The sequence below is a fragment of the Amblyomma maculatum genome, chromosome 1 (assembly GCF_055883805.1).
Source record: "Amblyomma maculatum isolate TAMU_Amacu chromosome 1, ASM5588380v1, whole genome shotgun sequence".
Classification (NCBI taxonomy): domain Eukaryota; kingdom Metazoa; phylum Arthropoda; class Arachnida; order Ixodida; family Ixodidae; genus Amblyomma; species Amblyomma maculatum.
In genome coordinates this window covers 78,517,051-78,539,018 of record NC_139344.1, presented here as the reverse complement: position 1 = coordinate 78,539,018, position 21,968 = coordinate 78,517,051, and the positions used below count along the sequence as shown (strand labels likewise).

The 21,968-nt window shown below is 45.2% G+C and overlaps 1 protein-coding gene across 10 annotated transcripts in view; it reads right to left on the bottom strand.

Moving 5' to 3' along the window:
- The window catches only part of LOC146202865 (uncharacterized), an 87,377-nt gene that overhangs the window by 25,589 nt on the left and 39,820 nt on the right, over positions 1–21,968 (bottom strand). For 8 of the 10 annotated variants that reach the window (XM_084588387.1, XM_084588388.1, XM_084588389.1 and 5 more), the window contains exons 11-14: positions 21,354–21,578; positions 15,067–17,097; positions 9,376–9,540; positions 1,001–1,239 (exon numbers count right to left, since the gene is read on the bottom strand). In XM_084588387.1, the coding sequence (XP_084444513.1) occupies positions 1,001–1,239; positions 9,376–9,540; positions 15,067–17,097; positions 21,354–21,578 (2,660 nt within the window). Of the gene's footprint in view, positions 1–1,000; positions 1,240–4,228; positions 5,215–9,375; positions 9,541–15,066; positions 17,098–21,353; positions 21,579–21,968 lie in introns of those variants that run through there. The other 2 variants (XM_084588396.1, XM_084588395.1) reach the window with 2 other exon arrangements.

Here is a 21,968-nt window from a genome sequence, read left to right as displayed (position 1 = left end):
ACCGGACTTTTTGCATCCACAGATTTCTATGGAGCTTGGCCGGACCGAGTAATGTAGTTTGAATTATCCGAAAATTCAAATTAGGTTCAAATTAACGAGCTTTCACTGTAATAAATGTTTTCAATACGATTCGGATACGAATATGGGAAAAAAAAATGCATTTTAATATCGACTGCCTGATCAGTGAAAAAAAAAAAATTTAAACAGCAGACATTATTCCTTTTTGTTTATTTCAGATTTACCATGGGTGTTTGCAAAAAAAAAAAAAAAAAAAACTACAAGTATCAACTTCATAAAGAATTCCATATGCCTGTTTACTGTACGGGAAGGACCTGCATGAAACCAGGTGAAGCTATCGTATCGTTGCTGAATACAGTAAACTTTCGTTAATTCGGTCTTCAAGGGACAAGAAAACATGCTCGAATGAACTGAAAGCTCGAATTACTGAATAGCCTAAAAAGCTTCTGAAAACTCTGCATCACAATAATTTTGCCTGATGAACACCTGCACAATGTTTATCAGCAATTGAGATGAAACCCATGAGAGAATTATATTTTTTTCCCTGTTTTATCAAGTGCTTCACTTTATGCACGCTGTCGGGAAGGCCTTCTTCATAAAACGGCACCATTGCATTTTGAGGATGCTTCACTGTACAGCCCACGCGGTCAAGCGTTGCAGTCAAGCACATAGTGCAGTGAAAAACTCCGAATAAAGTGCGGTGAATTCAGAAACTTTCAGTGTATTCAGTAAATTTTGACTATTCTGAATACCAGTTTTTTGATTAACGAACATATTTGATTTGTACCCGAATGTTCGCACACCCCTAGCAAGTTCCCATAGCTACTCATGTTATCTAATGTTGTATCTATGCATCACTGAAAAAAATACTGGTGTTCCTATCCCTTAGAGTCTAGACAGCAAAGATGCAAAATAAGTCCCAGGCAGTTTTGCGCAAGGTAAGTGTGTAAATAAACATGCAGACAGGTATAAATTTTCCTACCTGATTGTTCTTTCGCCTTTTTTCTCAGCAAAATACACATCCTTGAAGCCAGTCGCGCGGACAAAAGTCCCAGTAGCAACCGCATCCCACATGAGGCCATCCCTCGGAGCCACGTGAGCAAGTGCCAGGCGATGGGCACAGGCAGGAAGGCCTGAAAGGCTGTATGGCAGTGATCGTAGGTACGTGGAGCTGACTGTGATTCGATTGCCATAGTCCACACAGAGGACCCGGAAACGTTTCTGCACAAAATTGCACAACATATGTGAGGACAACAGAGAGCAAAATGCTTGAACGTACCTCCAAAAGTTTCAAAGCCTAAATCACAGTGGCAACTGACAGTGCAAAATAGGAAAGATGATAATGCTAACAATTCTTGCCATACAATAACTGCAAGGTGCACAACCAAATTCAAATTCTCCTACATCCATGATGCCTCTATAACTACCCCCACATAATATATGCTTGTGGCATTCAGGCTCATTTTCTAGAGAAAATTTATAAAAGAATTCTCATCAATGAAATTCTACTGTACTCAGCTTCACATTGAGTTATATGGGCCTAAAATGCCTTAGGAGCTCTGTGAGTATCAGAGGGCGTATCTATTATCGTGACTCCTACACCACAAGCTTAGAGGTCCACAGAAATGGGTCACCAAGAAGGGTAAACAACGCCATAACACTGCTAGATATTGAATCACCCATCATTCTCCAGCAAAAATTTTCGATCTAGCTTCTGCAACACCAGAGATATCGGCAACTAAAAATGACCCTTCCAATTTTCCCTTTCAACTCGTACGCCGAAGGGAGTCATAAAAAAATAAAGAATACAAGCAAGTTCAAAGCTCCACCCAGAAATACGTCACTTCGACGAACTTCCGGCTGCCCCGCGCTCGCTCGCAGGCATACTCGCGTCAACCCGTCCTCGCTCGCACACGCTTGAGGCGCCTGAGGAGTTCACCAGTTCGCTCAGCGATGGTTACTGTAACCGCGGTTACCCGAACCCGTGGTTAGCCCATGTTACACGACGGACAAAACCATGATTGCACAACTAACCGCGGTTATCGCAAACCTAGCTTGGCGACCTCGGTTTGCGTCGCTAACCGAGGTCATGGCAGCGTCTGTTGATGGAGGCTGCTCGTCGGCGTCCAAGTGCGCGAAACGTGCGAGCGGGTCTGCTTCACAAAGTTATTCATTTGCCCACTGTATCATGTTTAAAGATCGATATATAGAATATGGTGCCGCCCGATGTCTTCGATTACGGCCGACAGCGCAGCGACTGCGTACTGAAGCCTTGTTTTACCTGCAGTATCGTTTGAACGGCGTGTTGCTGAGCAGAATGTCAAAAAACGAGAGGCCTTAGCTACGAAAGCACGAGTTCGCAACGCTTGCAGCACCGGATGCCGCGAGCAGGCTGGTGTACGTTATACAATTACTGCGGGGGTGGGGCGCGTGAGCGCGGCGAACAACAACGCCGTGCGTGACCATCCCTAGTTGTCGCTAGGCCTAAATTGTTTTGCTTCGAAGCCGCGGCAGTCGGTGCTTAGGAATTGATCAACGCTGTCGTAAATCGTCTACTTGTGAAACTGCCTTATTGTGAATCCTATCCTGCCATAGTAAAATAATCATAGGATTAACTATGGCGACGCATTAATCGCAGAGTTAGTACGAGCAGATCGGATGAGCCGAAATGCACCAGCGGCAGCTGGCTTGAGCAGAAACCTGTTTGTATCACGGCTATCGCTCTTACCAGCAATTTGCTGCTGGTCAGCGATCCTCACGAGGGCTTCATACTCGATATTTGGCTCAGTATTCCAGACGCGAACAAATTTTAGCACGCTTTATTTCGGACATCGGTGCTAGTGATCTGCCGTGTCGTTCGCATACGGTATGCGGGAGGAGGGGCCACAGCGGCGGTGTTTACGGCGGTCGAGGAGGTGCTGCCATCGTGCAGTGCTCGACCGTGCTGTTGACAACTCGTTGGATGACACTCCGGTACTCCTGAAATCACGTTATGTAAATAAGATATTTGTAAATGCAGCTTCATTCCGCCGATCACTGCGTCACTTCGGTTGTTGTACTTGATGGGCAATAGTGGCCTAACCGATAAGGGCGGCGAGCTATGTAACAACAGCCCACACAGAGTTCGAGCAGCGCACCAGCAGAAAACTTTCGCGGCTACTGGAAGTGTGTCCGTGACGTCATGGCTGCAGTGGCCGCAGCGAATGGCAGCTTCTAGCAAGCGTTGCCAGACAACTCACCCGCGACGTCACGCTTAAAGAAATAGTTCCATGCGACGCCGCCAAGCGACAATCTCTCTGCCCGCAAATTTCGTTCTACACAGGATTCGTTCTACACACTGAACACGTTTATCAGTGGCTTCTTGGTGACCGTTTCAGTGGGCCTTTTGTCGTTTTCAAACATTGGGACACAACCTCGGACTTAACATTTCACTTTGTCCATTTCTGGTTGCTTTGTTTAAGTTACACAAGATAGTTCCTTGCCATGATTCAACTGCATTCCTGAAATATTGAGCTCTTTTCCTACCACAGAAAAATAGACAGCTCCTGTCGGGTCTTTTCACTATTTCTCGGTGAAAATTACAGCATGGTTACATCCATAGAGAGCTAGTATAATCAGCAACAGATAATAATTAATGCACATAATAATAATGTCACACCATCAACATAAAAAAAACAGCATACATAAAATCCTTTTGGTTAATTATTGATGCACCTTATATTTGCAATTTTGCAAAGCAAAACAAAATTTTAGCAAACGCGAGAGAAGCACTCCATAAGGAATGTATGCACTAAATGTTTCAAATTTTAATGACAAGCTGCAACTATACATTATTGGCTGTAAAACTTTTTGAACACTGGATAACGGCATGACTGAACCACAAGGCATGACCGCCTCATTTTAGCGGCAAAAAAATCCCCGAGTCATCTGCAATGCTACGACTGCCGTCACATGAACACATCCCATCCCAACCAAGTACAGTCGATGACTGATTTTTCGGACTTTCAACGGACCACGAAAATGTCCGAAAAAACAGAAGTGCACCAAAAAAGCTAAATGTATTGCCTATTATTCACTTTGAGGCTGGAAAAAGTCATGAATGTTTTTCTGCACCACACTCCGCTTCCGTGCTAACAGGTCCACCTGAATTTCGCTTGAATCAGCTCACCTTGCGTCGGCTGCGCTGCTGCAGGTGAGCTGTCGTCGTCGCTTTCAGACTCCACAAGCACTTGGCGAATACCATATACACGCGTGTAATGGCCGCACCCCGAACTTTAGAATGAAAATTGGGAAAAAAAACTTTTAAAAAATTTCCAAAGTAAAAGCCGCACCATGAGTTTCAGGAAGTTGGGCAGTGCCGTCTACTGTGCAGTGCAAGAAATATGGAACGTTTTGTGGTTACTGCCGCCAGGCGGGGCCCAAAAATCAAGTGAAAGCCAAAATGAAGCGTAAGGCTAGAAGTAGAATTGCCAATAAGAATTAAGAACAAAATATTTCAGGAAAAAAAAAGTCGAGCATGGGGGCAGCGGCCACCACCTCCGTTACAAAGGGTAAGGCCAGCAAATCCAATCCAGTCCAATCCAAGTCTGTTCGCTCCTCCATTTTACAGCCATTTCCTCGATCGCCCGAAGCATATCACATGCGATCTCGCAATCGGAACGCATCGCTGCCCTGATTTGTTCTGCGCTCGTGAGCTGAAGATTTTCTTTTTCCTCGATGGAAAAATACGTTAGTTATACCGCTCACTTTAAGCTGAAAGTGATTCACTACACGAAAGAAGAAGGAAAAAGAGCGGCTGGACGAAAGTTCAGCGTTGACAAAAATGTGTACGGCGATGGTGCTCCCAAGAAGATGCCCTCAGAAAAACAAATGTTCAGAGGCGCGCTTTCGGATGAGTTCGGAGGAGAAGGAGGACGACGACGAGGAGTAATGTTTTGGACACGGGACGAGCCTGAAATCCCGACGATCCCGACGAGTTTAGTGGAGGAGGACGAGGAGTTTTTTGACAATAATAAAGGCAGGTACCACAGCAAATAATTTTTTTCGTCATCTTTTTTCTCATGTAATCGCCGCACCCCCCGATTTTCACCCCAAACTCGGGATAAAAAAGTGCGGCCATTACACGCGTGTATACGGTAATTCCTGCATCTACGAGCCCAGCGCACAGTTCCAACTCGTGGTCCATGTCTGTGAACTCTGAAAACGAGACGGCCGATGGAATTTTGACACCAGCAGTGCGAAGGTCGTGAATAAACAGCTCGCTGCCTGACAGCTGCTCGACGCTCTCCTCGTCCAAGGCAGCCGACTCGTCATTCAGCAAACATCCCGTGTGGCGGAAGCAATTGCGCAGCGTTGTGGGTGCTACAGACTTCCACGCATCTGCGCAGATACTAAGTGCTCCAAGCAGATCGACAGAGTAGGTTTTCCCACTGCCGAGGCACACTACAACCACCAACCACTGAATCACAACACAGACTCCGTTGAGTGCCTTCTCACTGCCACGTTGCACGAAAAAAAAAAAAAAAAAAATTCCTTATAATATCTGGAAACAGCTTCATGAAGAACTGAAATCGATTCAATTAAATGCGAGTCACAGTTGCGACAGAACGTAGTTCTTGCATCGACCATGACTAGGCCTACTCGCTACGCTCAGCAACGCATGTGAAACGCACGGCAAACACACATAGGAACAGGTAGTCGAAACGATCACGCTAAAAGAAAAAAAAAAAAAAAAAAAAAGCAGTCCGGCAGTGAGCAGCGGCGTCCCAGAAACGGAAGCTGCTAGGCAAACAATATAGCCCCGATCCAGCATGTTTAGCGGAGGAGCGGCAGGCAAGGCCTGCACCGGTTTCGAGGCTATCGAATGAAAAAGTAAACAAACAAGATGGCGGCGACACCGCTCAAAATGTGTGGCAGTTGGCCGGCTGACGCTTGGAATGTCCGAAAAATCAAATAGCCCTCCTTAGAGTGTCCGAAATTTTGAGTAGCGTAATACATTGACTTTATAAGGTATGTCCTGGGGTCGGGAAAAAGTTCGAATAATCAAGCATGTCCGAAAAATTGGGTGTCCGAAAAATCGGTCGTCGACTGTACTACCCCAAAAGATGCTCTAAGGGCACTCCACACGCAACACTGCAACCCGCTCAAAACTAGACCTTGGACAGCTAGTTGGCCTGCCAAGCGACATTCAGTGTTGTGCTGCATGCCCATGTGTTTGTACAAATAGCTGCAAGAAAACGCATTCACAATGAAAAAAAATAAACACACAAACACTTAAGAAAAACAATCCTGCACCTGCGACGCAGCCAACCAAGTCTTACGCCTGTGATGCAGCCAATTACCGCGCTTACTCATAAAGATCAATAATAAACTGAAAAGGTAGGTACACCCGTCTACCTGACCTAACTTACCACTCAGACGCTGTGAGCGCACGCGAACAAAGACGCGCATGCTCGCGCTTGCGACAATCATCCTGAAATTGGTTTCAGTTCACCAAGCAGGGTTTTCCCCCATGGTGGGCAACACTAGTTTTTCTGCCCATCTCTCAGGCCCCCCTTTCCAACTATCCGCCAACCACTGCCCACTCTCAGCCTTCAAGTTTCTGCACTTGGGAACAACTTAATTTCTGTAACTGGTGTGTCACGCCATTTGAGACACTGCAGTGTGCATCACTGGCCATTTAGCTTTATTCTGGGACGGCGTCATGCCGTTCTAAAGCCTACTCATATTTTTCGTTCGTACATCCATGTGCTTCTATCATTATTCGAGTACGCCAAGTTCAACGGAACCACTGCGTGCTGCCAGTGACCAAACGCTGCATCGAATCGGCAAAATGATCTGTGGGCGGCGATAATGGTATACACATCTATCGTCCGCATCACGCACATAACGGCCAATTCCACCACAATTCAAGGCTTTCCATCTGAATGGTGTGTGAAAAGTTCTGGAGGGTTCTCTGCATGCAACGTAGCAAATTTCGATATTGTGAAATTTCAGTTTAACAAGTGGCCAATTTTACCGGCTTTGTTATATCGAGGTTTAACTGTACCACATAATACTGCCTCACACAGTTCTGTGCAATGCCATATCCAAACCTCAGAGAAAAAAAAAAAAAGTAACTGCCTTCATTGCCCAAATCATGTTTGCCATCTATGTGAAAATGATTATATGCGATAAAGCACACATGTCTAGGGGAGATAACCAATGTCCTGTGGATAGTATTCTTGACAAAGTAATACCATAAAAACAAGTTGACAGCTTCTCTTCAGTTGATATGCTGTCATAAAAGCTTGATGCCTAAATAAATAATCGAGCCAATAATCTATATGCCTCTGCACAAATCACAGTTTTTATGACCATAGTTTAGCAGCTCAGGATACAGATCCGGATATACTAATTCATGTTCATTTCGTTTATTTGCCCTGAAAATCCTTATAAAAAAATTGAAGAGCACTGCTGAGTCTGCATTGGAGTAATGCAAAAACACGGATGCTGCTATTGGTTGCTTCTGGTTGCTTCTAGTTGCTTAATTCACTTCTTGTTTATCCATTTTAGTCTTTGGTACTTTCAAAATGCGTGCCAATCCCTTCCCATGCCCTTTTTCGGCTCTACTTCTGGTTGCATGACGTCACATCCTTGACACCACATATATGCACTTCTTGTTTACCCATTTAATACTGGTTTCCATTGGGCGAACAGGAGCACTTTTAGCTGTACTAAAAGTGCTCTTGCGAGTTTCGGCGCCTACCAGTGGTCGAACAGGAGCAGTAGCGTTGTGTTCTATTGGCAGAGGAGGCACGCTTTTGGGGTCCCAAGAGCAGCCGAGAACAGTTCTCGGTGCTCCGTCGCCAGCGGCGGATTAAAGGGAGAACGGAGGAAGTCCTGTGAGCTTTCTGACATCGGGACTGGTTACGGGCAACGCAGCGCGGGAAAAGTTTGATCACATGACGCCTGACATCACGTGCTCCCCGTCGCTACGCTGCTCTCCGAGCAGCGTGAACGCAAGCGCGGGAAAAATTTGATCACATGACGCCTGACGTCACGCGCTTACCTCGCTACGCTGCTCTCCGAGCAGCTTGAATGTTCCGTTGGAGAGACGAGAACGCTTGTCCCCAGTGTTCTCGTGTGCTGCTCTGGCTGCTCGTTGCTCTTGTTCGCCCAGTGGAAACCGGTATTATTCTTCGGTACTTTTAAATTGCGTGCCAATCCCTTCCTATGCCCTTTTCCAGCTCTACTTCGGACACAACATTACGTCACCCTCTATCGACTGACACCCCTCATTAGCCTCTACCACTTTTCAATTACAACGGCTGCGGACATGATTTTGTGTGTTTTGCCTCTACGCAATTACCTAATTAGCTCATTGGCCTAATTATCTTTTGGCAACAACATAACGTCACCCTCTATCCACTGACACCACTCATTAACCTCTATCGCTTCTCAATTACTCACAACTGCTACGGACACAATTTTGAGGTCGCGGCCTACGGACAGAAATCTGAACATAGCGAAGTACAATCAAACCTTGATAACAAATGAACAACTATCAAATGCCATAATCACAAAGCCGCCAAGGCGGGGTGACTACAAAAATAAGAAGGCAGTAACTGCAAGCTGTGAGTGCAGCAACATTATTTAGGACGAATTCAAGCATGTTTACTACAGGAGCCCTACAGGGTGCCAAATAACAGACTCGCATACTAAGACTGCACAAGAGTAATGCAAGCAAGAAAGTGTACTTCCAAGTTGGCCTGGTGCAGTGATCCCTTTGAGAAATCCAAACGAAGTGCCCTGCTTTCAATATGCTGAATATGAAGGCTCCCAAAAAGTTTAGAGGCAATGTCCCCATTATTTAATCAATGCTATCCGTTTGATCTTGCCACTCACATTATAGGAACTTCGCTTGTCTGTATAGTGGCACCAGTCCTAGTAACATGTGAAATAACGATATTTCCCGCACATGCATCATTGCATCTGCGATCGGCAGTCATGCTGTTCGCACCCCAAGCAGTTTACAGCAGTGCAAGGAGTACATCACCGACTTCACAGTCATCCTGTGCCCACATGAAGCAGTTTGTGGCGGCACATGGCTCTCACAACAAAATCGGGATCACCAGTCCCACTGTATGCAGCGCGTGGCCGTAAATAGATCTCAACCGGAAACAAATCTGTATAATGCATGTTTCATACTTCCACATGTGGATTTTGTTCGTTTTTACGATACGTAATTTCACATGATACAAAATGTTTTCATGACACAGATTTGTATTACTGAGGTTCTACTGATACTGCAAAACAAGTGAAATTTCCATTAAGCTGAGATCGAAATGCCACACATTGATGGCACGTCATACTTACGGCGTGATTTGCTGTCAGCAAGACGTCAAGAACTTGTACCCTGTACCAGTTTCTGTCTTCTTCATAAAAGCAGGCCCAGAAAGAACCTCTGGTCACTGCAGGATCAGATGGAGGTAGTGTCTGGATGCTATGCATGTTCAGGTGATGCTGCAGCTCTTCCAGGACCTATGGGTTGAGGTAGGACAGAAGAGGGCCCACATAGTAAGCACATTGCTGCTCTTGATACAAATCTAATTACAAGGTGCCTGTAATAGCTACCACACAATTCAATTAACAAGCTTACTAGTTACCAATCTGCCCGTTTCCCTCACACATACACCCCTCCAAACAACCAATGGTCACAGCACCACTAACGTCTTGGGAATGCCAGTGACAACTTGCTCGTAGTGTTTCAAGGTGGGAAACCGGCAATGGAGCTAACTTTTATGAGTTTGTAAATTCAGGGGCTGGGACCAACAAAGCTTATTTCAAGGGCGATTCCACGAGAGATCAATCTGCCTAAATATTTCCGATTTTTAATTTCCTCGATTACTTAATGTATTTACTATATTTCCTTGATTACTTAAATTAGTCTTGTGAAAAACCTAATATATAGAAAAAAAAAAAGAAATTACAAATGCCATAATGGCAGAGGCAACGTTTTCACAGACAGTGTGAGTTTCTTTTTTTACCCTGGTGTAAAAGAGCATAAGGGATGATCAAAATATTTGCAATTTGAAAAGAAGAAAAAAAAAAAAAACAGCTCTGAAAAAAATGTTTCAATATACCCTTCCTAGCCCCTACTCCCAATTTCCTGGAAGGCTTTAGGAAAAAAAAAAAAGTGGGTGGGTGGTTCAGTTTGTAGAAGTCACTCTCTCTTAATGGCTGCCTCAGTAAGATGAGACTTATGAATATGACTCGTGTCCAAAGAGGACACCTCTACTCTCTACTATTTCATGCTTCCACTGGTAAAACCACATCTCATCCACAGTCACAAAGAGGGAGAAAAAGTCATGAATGGGTCACTTGAATTAAGGTGCAAATGCTTCACTGATGCGCACATACAGCTGTGCCGATCTTTCTTAAAAACCTTTTGCAACACTTATCGCGCCGAATCCCTCAAAATGCTATAACAGATGATTCTGTGATCATAGCAATATAAAATGTTCATTCAATTCTGTGGCACCTTCAGAAATTCAAGTCGGTTCAAGTGCTGAGCCCAATCTGACCATGGGTTATCTTGCACATCCACAAGACAGTTTATTCCCTTTGCACCAATAGTATGCGAAGGACATTCACTGTCATGCACAACACCATTACATTGCAAATTTCTTTGCTTGAACTTCCTTCTTTTGACAAATACTTTATCAAACTCTGATACTCATTAAAAATTGTGAAAGGATGCCACCCCTAACTAATGGAGACCAAGGGGGAGTTGAAAAACTTGGTATATAGACCCTGCTTGAATCATAAGATGACCTAAACAAAGGGTATAGAGAAATCACTGTCAGTCACACCAAGGTTGAAAAACTTTTTGATAGCCCCTCATATGTCAGGCATATTTCCAATGCTGAGAAGTCGCAATTTCCTAGAAAAAAGTTCAAAAGTGCCGCAAGTCTTAAGTGAGGCTATCTTATATTTTTTTTCTCTGCAACTACAGTAGAACCTCGTTGACATGGTCTCGGTTTATATGATTTCCAGTTTCATATGTTCGAAATTGCGGGCAATAAAACATCTTCCACAGAGTTACACTATTTTTCTCCCGGTTAATATTTTCCCGGATAACACGAATTCCAGGTTACTATGTTCGACTTTCGATAAACTGTGGTCGCATAATACATTTTGCGATCAACCAGGCATACTAACGAGCGCTCGCGGCATGAAAATATGATCAGTGCCTGGGTGCAACGGGGCAAAACATCAAAGATGGCCAACGAGCCAACATACGAAGCACCCGTTCTCGCGAAAATATGACTTCATGAAGAGAAACTCGACGGCTTCTTTTGTGGTACTTTTGGGGGATGGGGATGAACCATTTGATAACTACACCTACAGTGAAAGCTCGTTAATTCGAAATGGCTCCATGACCTGCGCGGCGGCCGGCGGCGTCGGAGGGTAGGGGTTGGCGGCCGCGGCTGCCTCTTCGCAACCTCTGAAGCTTGCAACTAAATTAATTCTAAGTCTAACTTCTAAATGCCTATCTACCCATTCAGCAGTTAAACTTTTTTATTAGGCAGTTCGAATCATACGTTACACAACACATCTTCCTCATGTTCACCATACTCGCATGTAGCCGGGCTGATTAACAGCTGGCACACTGAAATGCTGGCAGCCATATTGTTTTACCTTCTGGTGTGATGTGCCATAAGATATTACAGGAAGTTTATTTTCAAGCTATTTACCGCTGAATCGGCATTTACGTGGTCAGTGTGGGGCAAACAACCATGTAAATGATGTGTAACTTCAATTTCTGCACGCAGAGAAGTTTCACAAGCAAAAAATTTATTCGTCTTTTGTTTTTGTTTTTTATACCTGGAGCTCTATTAATGGGGTCATTGGAGCTAAACTGATTATTGCATTTCACTCCACAGAATCGACATTATAATTCCTTGAAAATTGAGGGTGCGGTAGATATTATTCAGGGTTTATGGTGTTTAGCATACCAAAATGACTCTGGCCATGAGGGATGACATATTGGAGGGGGTCCGAATATTTCGACCATGTGGGGTTCTAAATGCACACTTGACATCGCATAGCACACAGGCACATTGCTTTTTTTTTTCTTTCGCATCCTTGGATTAAACCACTAAGCCCCTGCAGCGAGTTTTTAATGGTAAGCTGCCCTGATTAAAGTAGCGAGAATGTACCTCTTTCTCGCCATTTTCTTCAATATTTAAGATGTCTAAGCAATAACAGCCACTGCCAGCCAAGAAGTTCCTCCACAATGAAAATGGCTTCAGTGAAGCTGTAGCCAAGCAAAAGCCAAAAGTTGATATAAGGTCGAAGCTATAAGCTCTAGTGCCCAGTTTACTGTGGTGCGTGGAACTGCACCAGCTATTGTTGAAGGCTTTATTTGTTTTCTATGGCACAAAATGGCCCCAAGAAATTTGTAAGGTGCAGCATGATGGAAATGGCATAGCAATTCCACCTGTGCAAGCGGCAATAGTGGCTGCGGCACATGCAAAAAAATGGCTATGGCTAGCCCAAGCTGCAAAGTTCCTGTGCTGCACAGAACCTTAACCAAGGGTAGGAAACTCTTGCTAGTTTTTGTTTCAAATACTACAGCGCACCTAGCGACTGAAGGAAGCTGATGATTGTAAAGGAATGAATCCCTCAGCATGCATGCAGTCCCGTAGGATGCGGTGGTGGCCAAGCAGTCCAAGCCGCCGGTATCAGGATGTACTACTTTTTCACTGGTGGTGGTTCGAATCGCGCATGACAAAAAAGCTTCTTACAACGTTTCAATGGGCTTTCATTGGCACGAGTACCTTAAATGAGGGGCAATGGCTTCTATGGAAGTTTCAGACCCCTGGCTGAGTCATATAACAATAAGTGACAGGCATATTCGCATGGCTTGGACAGTCACCAGTATAGCACCAGCACCCTTGAATGGGATGGTGGTGGGGCATCACGGAGGCACGCTGGCGTTCCTAGCAATGGAAGGTACTACTGCTCTTTCCTGGGGCATGTCAGCATCTGCAAGCATGCTTGCTCCGCATGCCTCTTTTGACGTGTCGCCGCCGCTTAAGCATGCAGTTTCCTTGCAAATGCACGATGCTCATCGTAGTTCATGGCCGCTTTCTCTAACATCTTCACAATGAGAGGTATGCACTAGCCAAGACGTTAACAATTAGCCAAAATGTGGCAAGTGGACGCCAAAAAATGACGTTTAATAGAAGCTGAGTATGCGATTTCATGCGCCTAGATCTAAGAGGAACTGCAGCTTAAGGAAGCAGGCCCCAAATTTTTGCACGCATGCTTTTTCTTTTTATAATGGTTGGCAAGACAACAGTACATGTTGCAGTGCAAAATTGACCTATACTAGCTGAATAATTTATAGCAATCTTTTCCCATGCCACCTTGGTTTTAACTACAGTGCGAAGGCTCACATAAGGAACGATTTCAGCTTATTTGAGCGATGCAAGAACTGTGATACAGTGAAAGCTCGTTAATTCGAACCCAGATAATTCGAATTTTTGGATAATTCAAACTACACTACTTGGTCCGGCCAAGCTCCAAAAGATCTGTGTATAAAAAAGCCCGTTAATTCGAACACGAGTCGGTTCCGCTACGGATAATTCGAATTATGCACCGCCGCGTCTGGGCGCACATCATGAGGCAAAAAAAAAAAAACGTAAAGAAACACCTTTGCAATTGGAAGGCATAATTAGAGGCTGCACACATTCAAAACGGGGACAGAAGATGGAACCAGGTAAAATCATGGAAGAGTGGGTAAAACTTAAATGGCGCCATGACCAGCGCGGACACCGGCGGCGTTGGAGGGAGGGGACGGCGGCAGCGGCAAGATCAGTGCGTGGCTGCGGCGGCGGCTTCCTGCTCTCTCTCCTGCGCAACCTCTGTAGCTCGCAACTAAATACTCGTTAATTCAAACCCTGCTAATTTGAAAATATGGATAAGTACTGTCACCGCGGTCCCAGCCAATGCCCATGAAAGGCTATGATCTCGGATGAGCACTATGGGTTAAACTTTTTTATTTTTTTTTTTTTGCAATAGCCATCCATCCTTCCACCCATCAGTTGTCAACGGAAGCACGAGAGTCAGCCGCGATCATGGCGCCGGCTTTTAGCAACGCTTCAAAACGCTTCGCTTCAAAAGTTCAAAAGCCGCTTCCTGCTATCGCGCGCGTTCCTATGATTGGAGTGGCAGTAGAGGGCACCTGCCCCAGTCGCTCATAGCATGATAAAGCGAACGTTTTGAGGCTTGCACAACCGGACAAGCGCTGGCACTTTGCCAAGTTCGCTCCCCCCCCCCTCCCCCTGCTGGAGCTAAAGTCAAAAGATAAACACGCCGTTATCACTGGGCAGCATCTTGGCTCACAGCCAAGAAATGTGTCGTAGACATAATGGTGAGGGTGCAAAACAGAGGGACGCGCTAACGACTGACGCCTTTTTTTTTTTTTTTCGGATTCGTTGGCACAAATCGGGGCTGGCTGGGTTCATTATGCGAGTGAGTTCGTTACAGGAATAAATACTGTACATTTACTGTAATACGAATGGTTCGTGTCAGTTTTTTCGAGGCCATTTGATAATTTGAACATCGGATAATTCGAACTTTTTCCTGGTCCCGTGAAGTTCGAATTAACGAGCTTTTACTGTATAATTTCTGTGCGTTCATTTTATTTCTGTGATTAGAACTCTCAGGCACGTTTGCTAAAAGTAAGTGTGAATAAAAATGGAGGACGAAGCGATCATATTGGTTTTTGTATTCCTCATCTGATCTAAAATCATCAGTTACATCACAGAAGTTGTTCCGCAGTTAAAATCCAGACAGCACGAAACAAAAAAATAAATTATTTAGCTAGCATAACCCACACAACTATCAAAGTTTCCTAAGTGCTACACATCATTTCAAAGAAAGAACACAGAACTATATTTTGGCGTTTCTACTCCTTAGGGCAAGTATGTAAGTATGCCCCAATGAGATTTGAATTCAACACATAAGGTAGTAAAAGAAAGCAGGTAACATTCCTACCTTGGCTGTAGTGTTCGCATGGTCAATAATCTGAACATAGAAGTCCGTTGGGCTGTATACCACTGAGAGCATCACATGAAAACTGTTGCCCTCAGGAACGACCGCTGGAGGCACGGTAGCTGGTGACAGAAGGCGAGAAGGTCGATTCACTTGCTGTTCAGATATATCTTGAACCACGCCAGGTGTCAAATTTGGTGAAGCTAAAGCAGCAGGCAAGCCCGGTGTACCCAAGCCAAATAAATTCAGTCCATGCAGAGCCGCGCTGGGTACAAGGTTGGCGACAGGATCATATGCTCTCATGCTCTCCGTGCAAGGTGTAGCCATGGCATCTGTAGTACTGGCCGGAGTCGAGCCAGCTGTTGCCATACTGGTTTGAGTAGAAGTAGGTACTGCAATATTACTTGAAGCAGAGGCAGGTGTTGCCATGCTGTTTGCAATCATGCTGACTGGAGTGGAGACAGGTGCCATGACATACGCTAGAGTGGAGCTAGGTATTGACATGCCGGTTGCAGTGGAACCAGGTACTGACAGAACGGTTGGAGTCGAGCCAGGTGCAGCCATAGTTGTTGCAGTCCAGCCAGCTGCTGCCATGCCTACTGCAGTAAAGCCAGGAGTAGACACGTCAGAAGCAGCCATGCAGGCTGTGGGCATGCCAGGTGTGCCCACATCAGGCGGAGCCACACGAGGTGAAACCATGCTGGGTGGAATCATGCTGGCTGCAGCTACGCTAGGTTGAGCCGTGCCAGCTGCTATGCCAGTTGAAGATATGGTGGTTAGTGCAGTTCCATGAGGCGTCATGCCAGCTGATGCCATCCCATGCAGACCCGTGCCGGCTGGTGCCATCCCACGTGAAGCCATGCCCATGGCTGGTGCTATACCACGTGAAGCCATGCCTATGGCTGGTGCCATCCCATGCAAAGCCATGCCCGTGGCTGGTGCCACCCCATGAGAAGCTATGCCCGTGGCTGGTGCCGTCCCATGTGAAGCCATGCCCATGGCAGCTGGCACCATTCCATGTGGAGCCATGCTGATTGGTGCCAAGACAGGCGAAACCATGCCTGCAGCAGCCATGCCAAGTGGAGCAGAGGCAGATGGAGTCATGCCACCCGCAGTCATGCCAGGCAAAGCCATGGAAGATAAAGCCATAGAAGATGGGGCCATGGCAAATGGAGTGATTCCAGCTGGTGCCACATGTGGAGACACGCTGGTTGCAGACATGGTAGACGAAGTCATGCCAGCGGCAGCCATGTCAGGTAGAGGCACACTAAGTGGAGCCGTGGTGGATAAAGCTACAGCAGATGAAGCCATGCCAGCTACTGTTACGCCAGGGGTAGGCATGTAGGATGTAGCCATGACTGCTGGAGTGAATAGAGGTGCAGTCATGCTGGCTCCAGCCCAACCAGCCGAAGTTGTGACGGCTGGAGCTGGGACAGAGGTAGACATATCAGCAGAAGTAATGAATGCATCATCAGCAGTCATGCCAGGAGTCAAGCCAGAAAGAGCCATGCCCGGAACAGTTACGCTGGCTGAAGCCGTGCCAAGGACACCTTCACTGGTAGTGGTTGCAACACATGCATTCACAACAGACTGATCCACGGCAGGTGAAGCAGTGCCAGATGCCACCATACCAGCTGAAGCCATACAGAGTTGACATAATGCAGGTGATGAGACTCTGGGGACTGTCATGCGATTTGTTACCAAGCCAGCTGAATCTGCAGCGCATGAAAACACCTTGGCTTGAAGCATATGGGCTGGAAGCATATGAGCCGGAGGCATGTCAGCTGGAGGTGGTCCCAAAGCAACTGCAGGTGCGCTACCCGTACGTGCAGGCCCTGAATTTGTGTACGATGAAAGCACCCTAGTTGAAAGCATACCAGAAGCAGTTGAGACAGTTGTTGGCATAGATGACAGGGGTACCACAGGCGGCATACTATGCACACCAGATGGAGGTGTAGCAATTGACGATTCAAGAGCTTTTCTACCGAAAAATGGATCGCACGTCCTCATGAAGTTTTCATTATCCTGGGATGTCTGAAACAAAAAGATAAATGTGTCCACTAATAAATCAGCAGAGTAATATATAAAGCACGTAAAATGAAAACATGGTAAAAAGTGCCTTCATGCACCAGTTACACCTACAAGTCTACAAGTCAAACTGAATATAGTAAAACAATGACAACTCGGCATATTCCATGTTGCTTGAGTTTATTTTCCAGTTAACCTTAAAATATCGGGTGGTTCCGAATTTTAAATGCAAGATTTACCAGACAATTCAAGATGCCAATGCACTGCTGACCAGGTAATTCACACAATTTGGTTATGACTTAGGTTACTGACACAGGACAACACTATGCAGTTCTGCCCAGCTTTTGTTATGCAACAGACTCATATCGCAGCTCACCTCTCCGGCAAGGCAGTAGCAAAAACTGCACCAGCAACTTAGTGGTGCAGTGTTCCAAGAGAAAGCAGTGCCAGACGCCATTAAGCCAGTTTCATGTAGTACACAGAGCCATGATCATGAGGCCAGTTCTTAGCAGCACTGTTCACTTCAAACAATATTTACTGACATCACAGTACAATCCAATGATTTCGTGACAGTTGACGGTAGCACCAAATACAGTGTAACCTCGGTATAACGAACCTAAATGTAATAAAATTTGCGATATAACGCATTTTTTTATCTCCCAATCCCTGCCCTATTGAAAACCATGTATCTTTTTCGCGTTTACCGAAGTAATTTTATGCTGCACTTTTGAGTTAACAAAGTCCTTGTGCATCGCATGCATGTATCAGCTATTTCAATGAGATGAGAACTGGGATGAGATGAGACAATGGAATGAGAACTAAAGCTTTAGCTTAGAGACACCGCACTTTGCATTTGCGCCATATCGGTGTCAGTTTGAGGGAAGGATTCAAAATGTGGGAAGAAGCAGACTTTTTTTTTTTACAAAAGCCGTCCATCTTTCCACCCATTATCCCCCTGATATACGAAACATCCGGTACCCTTTTTAGTGCTACTACCGCTACAATTTACTGCTTAATTCCTGAATTCGTCAATTTACGAGTTCCCATCTACTAGCAGTGTTCCATTAACCTATTTTATTTGGGCAGCTAGAATGGGAACCTCAACATACTAAAGTTCGCGATTTAACGAAATTTTCGGCTGCAAGTAGGACTTTGTTGTATGGAGGTTCGACTGTAGTAGCAAGATAAAGCGAACACGAACACCAGGTCACAAGTGCTATGCGTCCTAGTGCTCGGCCAACTTCGCCAAGAGCATCATCCCTACACGAGCTCTCATAGAAAGTTAAACATGCCATAATGTTATCTGCTCCTTCCAGGTTGCCAAAATCTGTGATGTAGATCACGGCAACAGCAGCGAGAAACTGAGGGATGTGATAAGAAAAGCTAACTTTTTCTTTCTAAATTCTCATCAACAAACATGGGAGGTAAATACAGAGTGTTACGTAAACAAATACACTTTTACATCACATAAAGACTGCTTCCAGTGTCTATTTTAGTCTAATAATTATGCTTTGTGCTCTGTGCAGTTCAAAACTATGACTTGAATAAGCGCCCTATGCGTTTCTACGAGGTGCATGATGGTTTCTCAAACAAAGTCCGAAAAGTCTGAAGCATGGCATAAGTGCAAGTTACTGCAGGGAGAAAAATTGATTGGCTACTCTATTTTGCATGTGCTACCACATACAGTGCCAAGCAGTTGAGGACAACAGCCAATTCAGGAACACAAGAGCTCTGTATAAGACAATCAAAGATATCAAAGGAAGCTTCTGTGCTAAGCTGGGCATGATAAAGGACAAACGAGGCAGAGACCTCATTGAAGCCTCAGAGATAAAGAAGAGGTGGCACAGAATACACAGAACTGTACAAGAAGAAGCCGGATGTGCAAACCCAACATAAGACGGTTGTGACTACTGATCTCGAGCCGGGCATACTGAAGAGTGAAGTTGAATGGGCCCTAGCCAGCCTTGCTAAGAACAAAGCTAGTAGAATTGATGGCATTCCAGCTGAGTTGCTTCAAAACCTCAACCATGACGACGCTGTTAACATTCTGTATACATTATGTCAGCAAATTCGGACAACCCTGCAGTGGCCACAGGATTGGAGGAGGTCAGTTTACATCCCCATCCCAAAGAAAGACAGTGCCAAAGATTGTTCCAACTACCGCACGATCGTGCTTTTTTTCACATGCTAGCAAGGTGATGTTGAAAATCCTCCAAGGTAGGCTGCAGCAGTATGTGGATCGGGAGCTTCCGGACGTGCAAGCTGAGTTTCGCAAGGGAAGAGGAACTAGAGACCAGATTGCCAACCTTCGCTGGATCATGGAAAAAGCAAGAGAGTTGCAGAAACCCATCTACTTCTGCTTTATTGATTATGCGAAAGCGCTTGACTGCATAGATCACAACAGATTGTGGCAAGCTGGGTTTCGCAAGGGAAGAGGAACTAGAGACCAGATTGCCAACCTTCGCTGGATCATGGAAAAAGCAAGGGAGTTCCAGAAACCCAACTACTTCTGCTTTATTGATTATGCGAAAGCGTTGCATAAATCACAACAGATTGTGGCAAGCACTCCAAGACATAGGAGTTCCAATTCACCTCATCTGTCTCCTCAGGAACCTTATGAAGGACAAGAGGCCACAGTCAAAACTGGGCATGGTCTTACTGATTGGTTCCCGATTGAGAAAGGAGTGAGGCAAGGCTGCATACTGTCACCCTGCCTATTTAACCTATATGCTGAGTGCATCATGAGGAAGGCTGGTCTGGATGAGTCTTCAGCTGGAGTGAAGATTGCTGGGAAACGTATCAACAACCTTAGATATGCAGATAATACCACTTTAATGGCAGAAAATGAAGTGGAACTCAGGAGACTTCTGATGCGCATACAAGAAGAGAGTGAGAAGTTTGGGCTTAAACTGAACATTAAAAAGACAAAAATCGTGGCGTCTTGCCCTATTAAGTCCTGGCGCATCAAGGGACAAGAAGTGGAAGCTGTGACAGATTTTCTCTTCTTGGGCTCCCCGGAAGGAGACTGCAGCCATGAAATTAGGAGACGCCTGCTTCTGGGAAAGAGAAGGGGGAAAGGGTAGCCTTGACCGCCTAGTAAAGAGCAGAGACAATAGACTGCCAACCAAGATCCGTATAACTCGTGCTATGGTCATTCCAGTTGGGATGTATGGATGCGAGAGTTGGACTGTAAAGAAGGCTGACCGCCGAAGAATTCGTGTTTGAATTGTGGTGCTGGCGGAGACTCTTGAGAGTTCCTTGGACTGCCAGAAGATCAAATCAGTCGATATTGTCGATCATAAACCCTGACTGCTCATTGGAGGGTCAAATTCTAAAGTTCAAGCTCAGCTACTTTGGTCATCTGATGAGAAGAGAGGAGTCGCTGGAGAAAGCTTTGATGTTGGGAAAGGTTGAGGGTCACCGGAGAAGGGGTAGGCAGCGAACGCGATGGTTAGATGGCCTCCTCAAAGCGCTGCAGATGAAGTTATGTGATGGTAGGAAGATAGTGAGAGACTGGAAAGCGTGGCTTGATATGGTCCATAGGGTCACGAAGAGTCGGACACGGCTGAACGACTGGACTGAACTGAACTGAACCACTATGCTACACACTATGCTACCATACCAGCCCAAGGCCATCCAAAAACACTGCATGCATGATCATGAGAGCTGGTCCTAAACACAGAACATTCTGGCTATGCTTAGAATTTCATGTCATAGTTGCACTGTAGACTTTGGATAAATTTTCAGCTGATGTGGTGCTGCCAAACTGAAAATTTTGACCTTTGCCACTGCTCCTATACTCGCTGAGAATGTTGAAGCATAAAACTGCCACCAAGCAGATGAAGAGCTTTTCAAATCACCAATAGATCAAGAAACAGACGTTAAGTGAATTCCGCAATTGGCTTCCTCAGTGTATGCAAGGTACAAAAAGTGTCCTCAAGACAAAAACTAGCACTCTTGAAGACTGATGATAACGACTTACTGCAGCAAGTTCTCCCGAGCTCCTGTAGTAGCAATAGATTGCTGAATGCTGACTGTAGCCTTTATAAATGCAATAATGGCACCTCCAAAATGTCACACGTAACTGAACAATATTTTTGTCTTTTTAGTTTTATTTTATAGCAATTTGAAAACTTTCTGAATTCAAAGATTTCACATGGGCTTAATGGGTTTCACGTTAACAATGTTTTACTACATAAGAACTTGAGACCAACCACAAGATACAATGGAACATTGGCTTTCAAAGCAGAAAAGGGGCTCACGTGGATAAGCTGTGATCCTTCCTCTATGCAGAGGCCGAGGAATTCTTGAGACAAATTCATAACAGCCTCTTCCACTGGCCTAGCCACAATGTCCACAAGGTAGTGGGTATTGAGCTCTCGTGCATGAAAAAAGGCTTGCAACTTTATGTTCCGTGCAGAGATCCTTTCTCGGAATGAGCGCATAGCCTCTAGAGAAAATGTTTGAGAGCCCCATGGTACCTTCAGCTGCAAAAAGGAACACAAAATTAGAAAAACGTTACATACAACCCGGTTGGCTAAACAGTTGTGTGAATCAATAGTAGCCAAAACCTGCAAGAGCTGCCACAGATTATCATTTCAAGCAAGCATGTGGTCATTACCCCAGCCTTCTGCCCTCCTGTTCCATTATTCAGCACCGCATATTTCCTTAACTTTACTTCTGAAAGTTACAAGTACTGATACTTTATCAATGAGAAAAAAGTTCATTACCTCTACTTCAAATTGTAACTCTTGCAGCAATTGAACTAGTTTGGTTTGGTTTGTGGGGTTCAAGTCCCAAAGCGACTCAGGCTACGAGACGCCGTAGTGAACAGCTTGGGAAATTTCGACCACCTGGGGTTTCTTAACGCGCACCGA